This window comes from Falco peregrinus, chromosome 3 (assembly GCF_023634155.1).
Source record: "Falco peregrinus isolate bFalPer1 chromosome 3, bFalPer1.pri, whole genome shotgun sequence".
Classification (NCBI taxonomy): domain Eukaryota; kingdom Metazoa; phylum Chordata; class Aves; order Falconiformes; family Falconidae; genus Falco; species Falco peregrinus.
The window spans coordinates 105,558,752-105,574,290 of record NC_073723.1 but is presented as its reverse complement, the minus strand read 5'-3'; the positions used below and the strand labels follow the sequence as shown (position 1 = coordinate 105,574,290).

The 15,539-nt window shown below is 55.9% G+C and overlaps 1 protein-coding gene across 3 annotated transcripts in view; it reads right to left on the bottom strand.

Annotated features, from left to right (window-relative positions):
* AGRN (agrin) overlaps positions 1-15,539 on the bottom strand; it is a 128,875-nt gene that overhangs the window by 27,184 nt on the left and 86,152 nt on the right. For all 3 annotated transcript variants that reach the window (XM_055800000.1, XM_055800001.1, XM_055800002.1), the window contains 8 exons: positions 9,794-10,015; positions 7,316-7,510; positions 5,963-6,163; positions 4,354-4,499; positions 4,074-4,179; positions 3,601-3,714; positions 1,733-1,897; positions 150-293 (listed from right to left, as the gene is read on the bottom strand). In XM_055800000.1, the coding sequence (XP_055655975.1) occupies positions 150-293; positions 1,733-1,897; positions 3,601-3,714; positions 4,074-4,179; positions 4,354-4,499; positions 5,963-6,163; positions 7,316-7,510; positions 9,794-10,015 (1,293 nt within the window). The remainder of the gene's footprint in view (positions 1-149; positions 294-1,732; positions 1,898-3,600; positions 3,715-4,073; positions 4,180-4,353; positions 4,500-5,962; positions 6,164-7,315; positions 7,511-9,793; positions 10,016-15,539) is intronic.

Genomic DNA, 15,539 nt, shown 5'->3' with positions numbered 1-15,539 from the left:
AGAGGCCAGGGCCCCTTTCCCCCAAAGCACAAGCAGGCAGGGTGGGAGGGATGCTTTTCTTTCACAAGCCTATGTGTTGCCCTGCCACAGCACCCAAGCACCCACTTCCCGGTGCCCCACACAATCCCTCTGGTACATGGCTCCCTCACCTTTCTCACAGCCAGTCATGCCCAGCTTGCTGCCATTGGGGCACTGGTTGCACTTCATGCCAGTGATACCCGTCTTGCAGGAGCACAGTCCAGTCATCTGCTCACAGTCATCACGCACTGAACCCACCGGGTCGCAGTTACAGGCTGGGCAAGACGAGGAAAAAGACATTGTTTTGCGGGTGGATTTGTGGAGCCAGCAGCAGAGTCACTCAGGTCCCACAGCAATCCAAGACAAGAGCAAGGAGAAGGGTTCAGGGGACGACCATAATGCTCACTGCTGCTCGCTACCTCCTGACCCCAGACTGGCTGCAGGAACCTGCCTCCTGCACCCGCTACCCTCTGATCATGGTCCTGCAGCTTGTGATCCCACATCCACCCCCCAGAGTCGCATTCCCATCAGCACTAAAGATCTATGTGGCTCCAGTAGGAACGTTCACCCACCCCAGGGGTCCTTTTCCTCTCTCTGGGGAAGGATAAAGGAGAGGGAGTATAGAGGAGTAGGAGGGTAGCGGCCACTGGTGTCTGTCTAGTTTGAGGTCAGAGGATGTTGCCTACTGACATTTGTGATTCTGGTTTGACAGCGAGACCCCGCTCTTATTTAAAGACTACAGGTGAGAGTGAATTAAGTACAAAATTGGGAAGACATTTCAGCAGTGCAATGCCTTTGCTGTTACAAAGCTGACATCCTATTTCCAGTTTAAGCTTTCTGGCTCTGACCTACTGAAATCCTGACCTGCCAGCGTTTGGACAAGCACTCATTCCTGGAGCTGTGCAAGGAACCCAGGAGGCTGCCTGCCTGTCCCCTCTTCAAAGCACAAAGCATCCTTCCTCCCCTTCAGCGGCACAGTGGTGTCTCCAGCTTGCTCCCTCCGAGCAGGGCACTCGGCCTCAGTCCTTTGGCCAGGGGCTTAGGCCAGGTGGGAGCCTGAGACATACCTACCACTCAGCAAATAGCTGTCTGTGACTTTGGCGAGAGATGGGTACAATCATATTCTCTATTGTTTGCAACCCCCTCCCAATAACTCCTCTTCCCCCTGGCTGTTCTGGCCTCTGCCTAGTTTGCACCGGATTTCTTGGGTGGGTGTCCAATGCAATTTGAAATCAAGAGGGCTTTTTTTCTCTTAGTTTACAGCTGTTTTCACATGGCTATCCCTGGCGGGGTCAGCAGCAACGTGCAAAACCACTGCCTCGTTCCTTCCACTTCAGACCCATCCCCTCACAACTGTCCAGCCTCACGCAGGGACAGTGGGGCCCATCCACGCTGGGCTCCAGCAGCCCTACGGAACATCTGACCAGGGAGCGGGCCCATGGAAGGAGACTTCATCCCCTAGGCAAGCTGCACCAAGGGGGAGCACAGCATCCCTGCAGTGCTTTGGGCCGCGCTGTCTCTCCTGCACGGAGCGAGTCATCAAGCTCTGCAAAAGCAGCCGCGGCAGGTGACTTGCAACAGGACCAGCGTTCGGCCCATCGTTTTAAACAGCACAGTACTCGCCGTGCCTTGAGCCCCACCGAGCAGGGCAGGGAGCCATGCCAGCAGAGCTGCATGGGATGGGGAGTGATGGGCCAGCCCTGCCTGCACTCACGCGTGCAGCCGCTCTTGCTGTCAGTGACGATGCCGCGGAAATTCCAGAAGCCGGGCTCGCAGCGGTCGCACTTCAGGCCCCCCACGCCTGGCTTGCAGGAGCACTGCCCAGTCGCGGGGTCACAGGCTCCGCCGTAGGAGCCGTAGGTGTTGCACTGGCAGGTGCCTGCGGGCAGAGGGAGAGTGCATGAGGCTGAGTCCTGGCCAGGGAGCAGGGGGGATGCTGAGGGGCTGCATCATGCTGGAGGCACCGACTGCTGAGCCAACCAAGCTGCTCAGCCAGGGCAGGAACGTGGTCTCGCGCCAGACAGGAGGTTTCACCAGCTGCTCTCAATTCTTCTCCTCTGCCCCAGCTGCAAGGGGGAACTAAACCTTCAGAGATCAGACCACTTGCTTTGCTGTTATCAAGAACTCCTCTCTCATTAACATCAAAGAGGAAGGAAGCTATTAGAAGTTTATTATTAATTCATTAATTAGGAACCTGATGGAGGGAAATGATCCAAAGATAGACAGAGAGACGCTCCCTTTATCCAGAGGGAGCAGCAGAAAAGGGACACAGGGCACAGCTGGATAGAAAGGGAGACCTTGGGAGCAGCAAGTAGGGTGCATGAGCACATCCCCAGACTGCCAGCGGCAGGGAAATGGCATGTCCAGAACAGGCAGCAATGGATAAATCTGCCCTAGGGGCTTCAGGCTGCTGGTTAAGTGGTAATTACCTCCTGATGTACGCTTGCTGCCAACACAGGGCCACAGGTGGGACAGAAACTGGTGGGATACTGAATCCCAGTCAATTGCAAAGCTGTGTCCATGGATTGGAGGGCAGAGGAGAAGACTCCCATCAGAGACACAGAGGAACATCGCTACCAACCACCACTGGCAGGGTGATGCTGATAGCCAAGTGCTCATGCCCTCCCTAGCCTCCCCTGACCAGCTCCTCCCAGCTCTGCTAGCCCCTCTCACCCAGCGCACCTCACCCCACGCCACCTCTGCTCTTCCCGCACCCACCTCAGCCTCCAGCTAGCCCCATGCACCCCCTGCCAGGAGATGTCTGGACATTCTCTGAATTATGCTGCTTTTTAAATTATACAGCACATTAAACAGCACTACATCCTCATCAAGCAGGCATTAGCCAGGCCCAAGCACGGCATGAGTCGTGTCTCCACGGGGTAATGTGTTTCCCTAACAGGCGGTCACAGCCTCAGCTGTTAAGAGTTTGCTAATGCCTTTCAAAATGCACCTTCTGCTAAAGTGCTGGCTCCGATGATTATTTAATAAATATTAATGAAACATTTGCCAGCTCAGCTTCCTGCACAGTGCAGTCACCCACTAGTCACTGGCCCTGGGGTGGCCTGCAGAAGGTCCCTAGGTGAACCTGAAAGCTCTGTTCCACCTTGTAGTGCAAGGATCCAAGCAGTATTTTTTACCATTCAGGCCAGTGAAAAACCTCTAGCAATGATCTGAAGGCACAGAGGGCATGGTACAGCCCTAGGGGCACCTTCTGGGGCATCCAGCATAGACTCAGCACCAAATTCTGAGCCCCATCCTGCCCTAATGCATTTCAGAAGGACTTAGACCTCAAAGTTGACTCAGGGCTTTTGAAAGGACAAGAGCATCACTAGTAGACATAGAAGGTGAAGCATGCACGCACATCTCCATATGTGCATGCTGTGAGCCTGGAGCTGGGATAAACGGAGGCTTTTTGAGCCTGGGAGGTCACTAGTTAGCTACAAAATGGGGAGGGTCCACTTTCCTTTGTTTCCCCTGGGATGGGATCCCAAGTACCCCCCTCCACCTGATCTCTCCTGCCTTCCAAGCACCCTTGAAGGTCCTTCTTGCCCCCCGCCAGGTGGGAACACAAAATTCACTTACTTGGGCATCCAGCTGCACCCACTCCAAGTGCCAAGGTCATGTTGTCTGGGCAGCACCCGTAGATGGTCTGGCTGCAGTGCACAACCAGGAGAGGTGGCGGGGTTGTGGCAAGGGCTGCAGAGGAAGGCAGAGAGGTACAGGTTATCCCTGGCACACAGGCTGCCGCAGGGAAGTCCTGCCAATGTCTGATTGAGCAGCTAGCAGCATTCCTGCAAAACCAGGTGGTCCTTGCAGACATGCCGGGAACAGGTGATGAGGTGAGGTCCTACCCTTGGCCAGGGGAAGCACAGGGCACAATACAGGAATGATGCAGCAGGGATCAGCAAATCAACACAGACACTGCTGTGTCCTTGGTAAGCACTTCCTTGCGTGGCCCCAGGGAAAGGGCATGTGGTATTGCTGGGCACCAGGCTGGGGACCAGTGCACACAGCTTCTGTCAGCCTGGGGGGCTGGCTGCCTTTGGGGGACTCACCACGGCAGGCTCCTTGGCTAGTGACATAGAGATCCTGGCGTTTTTCACACCGTGTCTTCTTCAGTTCACACTCGTTGGTGTAGGTCACACCATCAGAGCCACACACCTGCCAGAACAGGGAGGGAAGCCGCTCAGGGCAGTCCCTGGCACAGGAAGGCAGGTTCCCTATCCAAGAGATGCCCTCTCCTGCCCAGGAAGCATGCGGGAAGGCCACGAGGGAGAAGAGAGGAGAGGAGCGAGGACCGCAGGCAGGCAGCCCAGAACCGCTCAGCATGCTTACCGGGTTGCGCGGCACTGCCAGGCAGGTGAAGTCACACACACAGCGGTCATCCTCTGCATCCTCGTCCCACCAGCCCCCGTACTGTCGGCACCGGTCCTGTTCACACTCAGTGCCGTCACCAGAGCCCGAGCCCCCTGAGCCACACTCTGTAGCAAAGGAGGACCATGGTGAGAAAGGGCTCACACAGCAGGGCAGAGTTAGCAGCAAGCAGAGGGGATGGGGCCAAAGCCCCCTCCATCCTGGGCCCACACGTATTAGGATGCTTATGCCCGGACCTCAGAGAAGATCCCTCTCCCTTGGAGAAAGCAGATTCTCCCATCACTGTCACAAGCTTGTGCAAAGCCTGCATAATGACAGCTGCAAAGGGATGCTCTAGCAGGTGCCCTGAGGTGATCTTCTCTGCAGCAGGCGCAAAAGCAAGGATCCCTGCGGCTACCAGTACCCTGTAGGCTACCTGGAGATCAGCCATGAGCAGGAGGAAGGGCTGCCACTTGACTTAGCGACAGTTTAATTCCATCCTTTGATCCAATTCTTTCTTCTTCTGCCCTCCCAAACACATAGCGCAGCAGGGAGATTGATGCTGCTAACAGAAATATGGAAACCAGAGCAGAGGAAGGGATGGAGTTTGGGTTTAGCCTGAAGTTCAGTTAGGCAGATATTCTTAACAATATATAAACTCTATCCCTAGCCTGGCTGCCTCTCCACAAGATGCTCAGCAATCCAGCAGCAAGAGATGTTGCTGATTTCAAAGGCTTTTTAAAGGGGAAAGGGGGGGGGGCGGGAAGGAAAACCTGGCCCTTTTTCTTGAGTGATCAAAGGCTGGGATTTGGCATTACACAGAGAATTATTTAAGATCTTTTCCCAGAGGGACATCAACCTGAAATGCCCCAAGGAGGGCTGTGATCAAACACCATGTTATGTCTTCTCTTCTCCCTAAGCTCTGCCACAGCACTGAAGTCCTTTCCAGCCAGACTATGTGTGCAATGAGCCAGAGGATCTCAGCTCACCGGGTCAGCACATCCGAGCACCAAGGTTTGTGTGCCTCCTGTACTCGGATTCAGCCAGCGTTAACCCACAGTTTTTCCCCTACAGTGGGAAAACTCAGCAGCTTCTTAGTTCTTAGCTTGACTGAGCAAGGTACAGCCAACGCCACGACCTTCCCTGGCGCTTGGTACCGAGTCAATAGTGGCCACAGGCCAGGCCCCCGAGCAGCCCCTGGGGCAGAGGGGAGCAAAGCAGCAGCCAGGCTCCCTGCCCCGGGAACAGCCCTGTTTCCCCCAGCCAAGGCCCACTGAAGTGTGAAATTAAAGCAGTGATAAACTCCTCACCCAGCCGATGAGCTGAAGTCATCTCTCATTACTGCCGAATACAGAAAGACGAAGGGGAAAGGGAGGCGGCAGCCTGGGTGCTGGGTGGCAGTGGCCGGCCAGCCAGGAGGGAAGGAGAGGCACGAGACCTGCTGTGCTGGGGATGTTTGGGGTGTCACAGGGCTCACGTGGCAGTCAGGCACAGCAGAGCAGCGAGGGGAGAGCCCACTGTGTGCAGCCTTTCCGTCACTCTTTCCCCCACCTTTCACACCTGCACAGCTGGAGAAACAGTGGCAACCTACCATCCTCACATGGCCCCATCCTAGCAACCTCGATGCTCTTCTTCTGCTGGCAGGAGGCCACCTGCAGTTCACACTGGTTGTCGTAGGTGAGACCATCGCTCCCACACACCGGGGCGAAGGACTGCCTCTCGCAGCGCGGGCACACGCACTGCCCACCCACGCACTTGCTGCCAAAGGAGCACACTGTGCTGCCGCAGGACTCTGTGGGCAAGAGGGAGGAACCACAGTGAGACATTGTAGGGACCTTTGTGGCCAGCTGCCCAGCGTCACAGAGCTGTGGACCGGTAGTGCCATGCCATCAGAGGCAAGGACAGAAGTCCTCCTTCCCCAGAGTGCTTTGGTATTGCTTATTTAAACCGTGCAAAGAGTCTGCAACAGACAGGTGCCAGTCCTGAGCACTTCTGATCCCCATCAGCACCCACAGATGGTGTGTCCAATCCCATTTACTCTCATGGTATACCCCGATTTCAGCCTCCTCCTGCTCACAGCGCCCCCAGAGCACTGAGAGTCATCTGTCACACTCAGTCACTCTTCTCTCCTAAATTTAGCATGGATATCCATGTTCAGCCCTGGAACACCAGACCCAGCTGGACAGGTTTTATGAGGCTCAAAGCATTGCTTTTACTGAAGTACCATTTGTCCTAATGAAGAACCTAGGTAGGGCTTTTAATACATTAAGAAATTAGCACAGACAGCTCCCTGGGCTGATGAGTGGGGAGAAAACACAGGAGCAAAGAGGAATTGACCCCAAGGGACGGAGGGAAGGAAAAGCTATGGAGATGAAATGCATGATCAAATAGACCTTTGATGCTTCTAGTTCTGGTGGTAGCTACTAACATGCCTGTAGCCCAATTTCTTTGCTTGGCTCAGACAAGTAACAAAGAGGGTAGATACTACCTACAAGGCGTAGCTGAGGAAACTAAAACAGCTGGGGCTAAAAAGAAGCTGCTTGAGATACTCAAGATGCCCAATTCACATGAAGCTGAAAGGGAAGACCATGCCAGACAAGGTGAAAAGCCTCAGGCAGGGTGTCTGAGTGACCACGCAGGCCCAGGCTGCATTTGGATATCTGGAGCCAATATCCTCCTGGCAAGTCCTGTCCACAACGAATAAAGGCACCAGAAGGAGTGCTAGAGAAAGCCTCCACACCTCCTGACCCTGGGGCTTCTCTCGTGCCTCCTAAGGCTGGCAAACCCATGGGCTGCAAGTGCTACAAATGACCAGTAAGCCTTGGACAGCCGTGGCCAGGGCACCTCGGCGGGGCCTGGGCAGCCAGTGGGGCCGAGCATCTGCTCTCTGAAATGCCACTAGCAGGAGTGAGACGAGGGAAGAAGGGGACCTTGCCAGACTCACTGCAGTCTCCTTGGGCAGCCACCAAAATGTTCGTCTGCTGCGTGCACGCCCGGACGTGGAGCTCACACTCACTACCGTACGTGTTGCCATCTGTCCCACACACGGGCTGCGAGGAGGGAACGCACTCTGTGGGGCACACGCACCGTCCCGTCTCTGCCTCGCAGATGGCCCCAAACTGGCACTTGCCGCAACGGTCTGTGCAGACGAAGAACAAAACTGTTAGGTTAAAACAACAGGTCAGGTCAGGCAGGTGTCACTGGCTAATGAAGTGCTAGAGCAGAAATAAAACCCCACTGCAACCTCCTCCTCCAGCCTCAGAGCTGGAGCCCCAGGGCACAGAGCAAAGGAAGGAGCCGAGAGAGGGCTGCAGGAGGAGGTTAGAGTCAGGCTGGGAGGCAGAAAGGCAGTAACTACTCATAAAAGCCGACAGGGCCAGGAGTAACTATGGTGAAATGTCACCGGGGCTGTGAGCCGTCATAGCTAAATAGGAGGCGGGAGAGCACATGGGGCTGAGTGCAATTACGAGGAGTGATAAATGAGCTCCAGCCTTGGGAGGAGGAGCGCAGCATCCCCGGCAGCAAGTGGCCAGTCCCTAGGGCAGAGAGGCGGCAGGATGCACACATGGCCAGTCAGCAGGGCGGGAGGAGGCAGCTGGCCAGGAAGGGGGATACTGTCTTCTCTTGGTTTATCAGCGTGCCAGCAGTGCCGGACACACGTATAACATAGCACCAATTCACAGCGTCCTGCTGCCTCCCCCAACGGGACCCTCAGCCTGCCTGCTGCAAACACACACAGAGCACACGCGTGCAGGATCGGGTCAGAGAAGACATTTATCTTTGTAATAACTCACTTGCAAAGGAGCTATCACTCACTGCAGGAGAGACCAGACTCCAGCCAGCACATCTCCTGACTCCTGGGTATTTAGTGATTCACGGCTTCATTTTCTCCTTCAAACACCCCTCTTCCCTCCCTGCCATCCAGTTCATGAGGAATTGGCTCAAAGACAGTTTTTCTTATTTTCCTTTCACACAGCAGCTGCTGCCTTCACATGGGGGAGGGAAGAAGCAACAACCCCCTGCTTGGCTTGTGCAGACTGTTGGCCAGGAGGTTTCTATCTACAGCACAAAGCTTGCAGCCATGCCTGGCCTCTGCAGGTCGGGAGGGGCTGCTCGAGGCAGCCTGCGTGCAGACAAGGACACTTCTTTCCTACAGGGCACTCAAGTGCATGTGCCCAATAGCTGAGGTATTTGCATCCTTTCTCCTGTAACTGCGTGGAGTTGGTACAGGCATTTTCTTCTGACCTGAATCCCACTAGGCCCTCTGCTACGCTGCAGCAGAGAGCTCAGGTTGGATGGCATCTTCCTCCTCTGAAGGAAGGGTCATCCTTTTCTCTGCTGTCTCAAAGCCCTTACAGCTCATGAGCATGTAGGACTGCAAGCAGGACTGCACAGTGGCAGCTCAGTGGGGAAATCATAGAAGCATTTAGGTTGGAAAAGACCTTTAAGACCACCAAGCCTAGTCGTTAACCCAGCACTGCCCAGCCCACCACTAAACCACATCCCCGAGTACCACATCTACACATTTTTTAAACACTTCCAGGGATGGTGATTGTAAGGTATCAAGCCTAGCTTTGGCAGGGGCACTGCTATGCCACACACACCAGCCTTAGCTGGAGAGACAGGCAACAGCTCCTGACACCCAGCCTGAAGGTTAGGGGCAGAAAGACTGTATTTTGACAAAACCGCCATGAGTTTCCCTACCTGAACATCCCGGCAGATTTTGTCCTGGGAGAACCCAGCTAGCCCAGGCTGTGCCTGTGTGCAAACACTTTCTGACTGGCAAAGTTGTGCTGGCACAAAGAGAACGCTTGCAGATGGAACTGCTGCGTGTGGGTCCGAGTCGGGCTCTCGCTAGGGAAGAGGATGAAGCCTGCTCCATGGGGGAGCTTACTTCATCCTGTGCCTCCGACCTAGCCACCTCCTCACCAGGGCAGCTTACAGGGTAAGGTCTGCTGGGTCAGGGGACAGTGCAGGCAGCAGTGCCAGGGCTGGCTTGCACAGAGAGGCAACTCACACCTGCCTTAACGTAAGGCTTTCTCCGCTGCCTTGCGTCCCTCGGTGGGAAGGCAGTGGTCAGGCTCCTTCCCGGATTCCCTCCTCACATCCTCCCACTGAGCCTGCTTTGGTTCTGACCCACCAGACAGTGGGAAAAGGAGCTCCCCAGGCAGCAGCCGCTGCACACCCCGCATGAGGAGCCACTGGCTTTCCTGACACACCAAACAGGCATCGCATGAGCCCAGCAGGCTCCCTCCTGCCCTCCCGATCCATGGCAGCAGTCAAAGCACAAATACAACCCAAAGGCGTCTCTCCCCACGGCCAGGGCCACACTCATGTTTCAGGTATCGTCTGCTCCCACCAAGCAAACACAGGCTGAGGCCAACAGCACGAGAACGAGGAACCCCCCGAGATCGGCTCTTACCACAAGGCCCCTTGTGTTTCACTTTGATGTCTCTCTTGAGGACACAGGCCATGGAGTCAAGCTCGCACGGGTTGCCATAGGTGCGGTTGTCGGTGCCGCACACGGGGTCGTAGCGGCCCTGGCACACCTGCTGACACTCGCACACAGCCTCCTGGTTCTTCACCACACACGTGGCCCCAAAGGTGCACTCCACACTCAGGCACGGGCTGGGAGTGCCCAGGTCTGCAGAGGGGACAGGAGGGAAAGGCACCGGTCTGAATCTGCTGCTTCCTCAGCTCCCACAGGGCACTGTGCACAGCAAGGCATGCCAGCATCCCCAGCCTCAGGTCCACGCCTGCCTCCCCCAAGCTGTGGCAAATGCACAGAGCTCCTGGCGTCGGCAACTGCCCAGCCCCTGCACCCTCCATGCCGTCCCAACATGCCTGGCTCAGCATCTTCCCCATGCTTGGCAGAGGTTAGGGATGGGAAGCAGGCACAAGATCTTCTCCCTGCACACCTCGAAGAGGAACCCTGCCTCATCTCCCCTGCCCCATCTTCATCCCAGCTACATTCCGCCCCGAGGGGCTGGCCTGAGGTAAGATCAGCCCTGTGGGTTTCTGCACCAAACCCCAATGCCTGGGTCTCCCCAGCAGCTCACAGCCAGCAACAAGAACAAGCATCATGTGCTGAGGGAGGGCAACACAGACTGAGGTCCCTTGTTGCCAGGAGGGGAGTCAGCACTTCCTTTTCCCAGGCAGCAGTGGTGACGTGAGCCTGCCTGTGAAGCCAGATCGGAATGACCAGCTCTGTGGCAGAGGACAGGGCAGGAGGGAGCAGAAAGTCAGCCCTCCTCCACACAGGCCTTGATGCCTCCAGGACACTCGCGACATCATCACAAGGACCTGGCACCGGCTGCCGAACCCTCAGTAGCCAAACAGCTCACACAGGGATAGCTCCTATCACTGAGGCCCACATCCTCAGAATCATTCTGTCCCCTGAACAGCTCATCCTGATACCCGCTGAGGCCATGCCCAGGAAGACCTGGCTGGAGAGGACACCTGCGGTTGGCTTCACCACACAGCCTGTCCCTCCCCTCAGCAGCTCGGCTCCCTTCCCCTCCTCTTGCAAGCTGGTGTTGGAAAGGCCAGGGAGCTTGCTGTGCGGCAGGATGAAGAGACCTGGTGCCCTTGCTTGGGGACGGGCAATGCCCCACAGCATGGGCTGCAGGCTGAGAGGCAGCAGTCCCCTCTGCTCACAATCTGGAGCTGCTTAATCAAAGTCAGCCGAGCAGGCGGCACCTTCCCTGCAAGATGCCTGGCAGTGACGAGGTGAGCAGCCAAGCCTGGCGGTGACAGCCAAGAGAAGAGGCTGCGTTCGGCTCCCTAGTACAGCTCTGCAACTGCTCGCAGGGAAAGTCCTGCAATTCCAGCCGGCTCCCAGCCTGCTCGCTGAAGGCAGGCATGCCTCTCCAGGAACACCCCCCACCATCCAGAAGCCAAGCCAGGCAGCTAAAAGACAGGACCGGCTGAGCTGCTGGGGAGAGACCCAGCACTGCCCAGCAACCCCTTCTTGTGCCTCAAGACAAAAGCCCTGAGGACCTGGGGCAAGGAAAGGACACAGATTTAATCCGCACTGAACACTGACAAGGACACATGACAAAACGGATGGGGGGAACAGACAATGTGAGCAAGACGAGATGGAAGCAACAGGCAAACAGCGCAGCCCCCCACCAACACCAAACAGCGAGGCAGGCACGAAGCCGGGGTGCGGTGGGAAAGATAAAGCCCTCCAGAGCCTGCTGGCATGGCACAGGGCACGGGGCAACAGGTCTGGTTTTCCTCCCCTGCTCTGACTAAGGCGGCATATCTGCAGAGCAAGAGCAAGGCTTGAGCCCTCAGGAATCTGGCTGCATGCTGCCAACCAGCAAGGAAATGGCCCATAGCACGGACACAGGCAAGCCTGGATTTTGGATTTGGCTCTAAACACCTACCAAGTCAAAACTTAAGAGCACAGGGTCTGCAAAGGAACAGGGAAGAGGGGGACAAGTTCAGGGACACGGCCACTACTTCAACCCAGCCTCTTCAACTGTATTCCCAACTTCCCTGCAGCTGAAGTTTGAGAGCAGCTCCCAAGGACCAGGAACCACTCCCTGCTGTGCTCAGCCCTGTGATGCTGCTCACATCTCCCGCTTCTGTTTCACCTTTTTAAAAGAACACCTGTACCATAACCGTGTCCCCTAAACACACAGAGACCTACGCTTGCATGGAGAAACACCTCTGCTGGCCACAATTAGGCAGTAAGGATGCACTGAGCTAGGCTTGAGGCTCATGTAAAATCTGAATTCACATTCCTGTCTTGGGGAGCAAGGGAGTAGTAAGTGAGAGTGCAGGGAGGTGCCAGGCGTGATGGAGAACACTACCCTGACATTCCTTGCCTTTCTCAAGCAGGCAAACCTGCAGAGATGCAGCACATGAAGTTCCTTCACAGCCTGAATCTCAGCCTGTGAAATTTTGCATGCAGCCTTGGGCACCTGCAGACGTCAATGGGGATTTTGGCACCAGTTTTCATGTGGGTGGATATAATGAGGACCTACCGAGCGAGGACCTTAGGCTGTGCTATAATCAAGACCTGCTTTGATTCCTGGCCCTTCTCCATCTTGTAGGCAGGGAAACCAAGGCACAGAGCAAGCAAAATGCTCGTTCTGTGCTCTGATTCAAGGGCACAATCCCTCACCTGCTGCCGCGCTTTGCAGAAACCTAACCAAGCCCTGGGACCAGGGGACACTGAGCTCTCCTGCAAGCCCCGCCTGTGGATGGCTATGGAGAAGAGGCCTGAAGCTGCTTTATAACTCATCACGCCCCATAGACCTGTGCCCATGACACCCAGTGGGCTCCGGAACCAGCTCCGCAGGGACACGGGAGTATTCCTAGGGAAAAACCACATCTGAGCACAGACAGCTCCTCAGTGCTTGCAAAAGACACGGGGCACTTTGCTGGGCACTGGGGAGGGGAGCTGCAATCCCTGCAGAGCCCCTGCCCACCGGACCAGCACAGACAAGCGTGACACACACTACAGAGAGCAAAGGGACAAGCATCACAGTCCCAGGCAGGCAAAAGTCTCTGGGAAGGAGGAGGTGGGGAAGAAAGGGGGGTTAGTTGGGGGCAAAAGGAGAGGTAAGATCAATCAGGAGCAGTCCAGACTGACATATCAGATGAAGAGGGGCTTGCTAAGGAGTAGGGGGCTCACAGCACCCACCTCTGCTCCCACTCTCATTTGCCTCGAAGGGTCAAGCCACAGCAAGCATCAGACAAGACCCCCACTGCACTGCAAGGCATTTCCATTCCAGCAGGAAGTGTTTGGGGCGAGGGATGGGAGCAAACCCAGGGCAATCTCTCCATCCCAGGGGCTCTCAAGCAAAACTAGAGAGGTGGGGAGCAGTGAGAAGAGGCCAGGACTGTCACTGGCTACGGAGAAGGGGAGAAAGCCGACCTCCTAGCAGAGATGTCCGGGTAGGGAGCAGAAGGGTGCTGCGAGGACACAATTCCTTCCTCCAAACAGGCAACACTGTAAAACACAAGACACAGACGAAAAAGGAAGAGAGAGAGAGAGAGAGAGAGCGGAGGGAGAAAGAGAGTGGGAGGGGAGAGAGCAGAGAGAGGCAGGGAGGAAAAGACAGATGCAACTAGACACCTTCCCTCCACCTCCTGTCCACATTGGTCTCATCCCATCCCTTCTTTCTCAGCCGCACCATCATGGTGTCAAAGTAGAGAAGGACCAAAAACACGGCCTGGACTGTTTTGTTTGGCTTTGTCTCCTTTGCCTTGCTACTGGAAAAGACAGCAGCAGAGCTCAGAGTTCATTAGACAGGTACCTGTGAAACATTAAAACACTGCGACCACACTAACAGCCTGTCTTTCATTCCCTTCCTTTCCCCAGCTGTGTGCATCTCCTGCATCCCCACAGCATGGAGGCATGGATGAACAGCTCCCGGCCCCAGGTGCTGGATGCAGCAGAGCCGGTAGCTCCCTCGGCCCCTGCCCTCACCCACTGCCACCACGGTCCTGCCCCAGCCGGTGCCGGTGAACTGCACCCTGCAACCGAGGAAGCCTCGGCCAGGCAGCCAGCCAGGAGAGAAGGCAGCACCACCAGCAGTGCTCATGCTGAGAAGACCTGTCTTGACACGCAGTCTGGCAAGCAACATCACCACCCCATCCCCGTTTCTAAATCTGTTTCCCACCTCGCACTGAGTCTGAATTGGTGACACAGAGGAGGACGTGCTTCATTTCCAAAGGGCAGCACCGAGCTCAGGGAGGAGATGCTTTCCTAAGCTGATGGGTGGCCAAAGGCTTGTCCACGCCTCATGGTGGTTTGCTGCAGGGCTGCCTGGTGCTGTCACATGGACTTTGAAATCTGAGGCTTTGGCAGACCGAGCCCCAGCTTTGATTTACTTCCCCCAGACTGCGAGCTTAGTTTGCTCCTACCCCACAAGGAGGCAGGCCCTGAAAGCAGACATGTGCATGTGCAGTCCTCGCCTGGGGGAAGAGAAGTTGGAGGGAAGCTAAAATAAAAGAGAGGAAGATGGCGAGAGGAATGGCAGATGCACAGGGACCATATCCTGCTGTCCACTGGCCTCACTCCACTGATCATGGTGGAGCTGGTGCATGTCTGACAGCAGGGTAACTAGCGGCACGAGTTCGCTGCTCACCCCAGAAATTCGGGAAGCCTTAGCAAGCACCTGACTAGAGGAGGCAGAGGGGAAGGTTTGCAGAGAACCCAGGGCCCGGCCACCCAGCTGCAAACAACCACCTCCTGGCCCCTCGGTCCCAGAGCTGCCTCAGGGCCCGGCCACAGGCCCCTCGCTTTGCCCCGGGCCCCTGCCCCAGGGCAGCCCGCCGGGCCAGCAGCAGCCCCCGAGGCCGGTCAGACGCCAGCACAGCTCCACAGTGGCGCGCAGGGCAGCACCAGAGCCAGGCCTGGCGGCGTGCAGGCCCTCCCGGCAAGGCTCCGGCTTGCCATCCGGCACCGGCTCCCCGCAGCCCGGGCGGACGGGGGACTCGAAGGTGCCTCTTGCCCTCCCTGTAGGAAGAACTTGGGGAACTGACTCCTCATCATTCAACCAGCAGAAACACAATGAAACCGATGATTAAAAACAACAGTTGTGATTATAATGAGTGTGATTTTGGGAGCCTGACGAGTTTTCAAGCAGCTGGGCCTGGCAGCATTAAAAACCTACTGCAGGAGCACAAAGCCAACAAAACAGACCTGCAACATGGGGCCTAATTTTCAAGTACTTCAGAAGGTTTGATACAGTGATACCTTATAAAACATCAGCTTAAAATAATAGGACACAGTTCTAGATCTAGTAAAACCAATTCGAGCTGAAATGAACAGTCCTTCCAACTATACAAATCAATCCAGTGAGCGTGTTTCACCTCCTTCAGTTTCTGTGCAGTAATTTTTAAACTGGACGTTCCCAACATCCTAGGGACCCAAAGCCCCATCCTATCACATACACCCCGGTCAAAAGCTTCTCCCAGAGATGAGACAAAGACATGGTGAGACCTCCAGAGAGCAGGCGCGCTGGGAGGAGTTCCTTACGGAGTGTACCTGGAGCTGAGAGAAGCGGGCAGGCATGGAGGGGGAGCATGGAAGGAGCTGGGGGCTGGCACTACCCTGGGAGGAGGCATGAATGGCGTGGGCTGTGCAGGAACTGCGTGGTGGCGAATGTGCACCTGGTCATGGCGGTGAATGAGAGAAACCAGCTGGA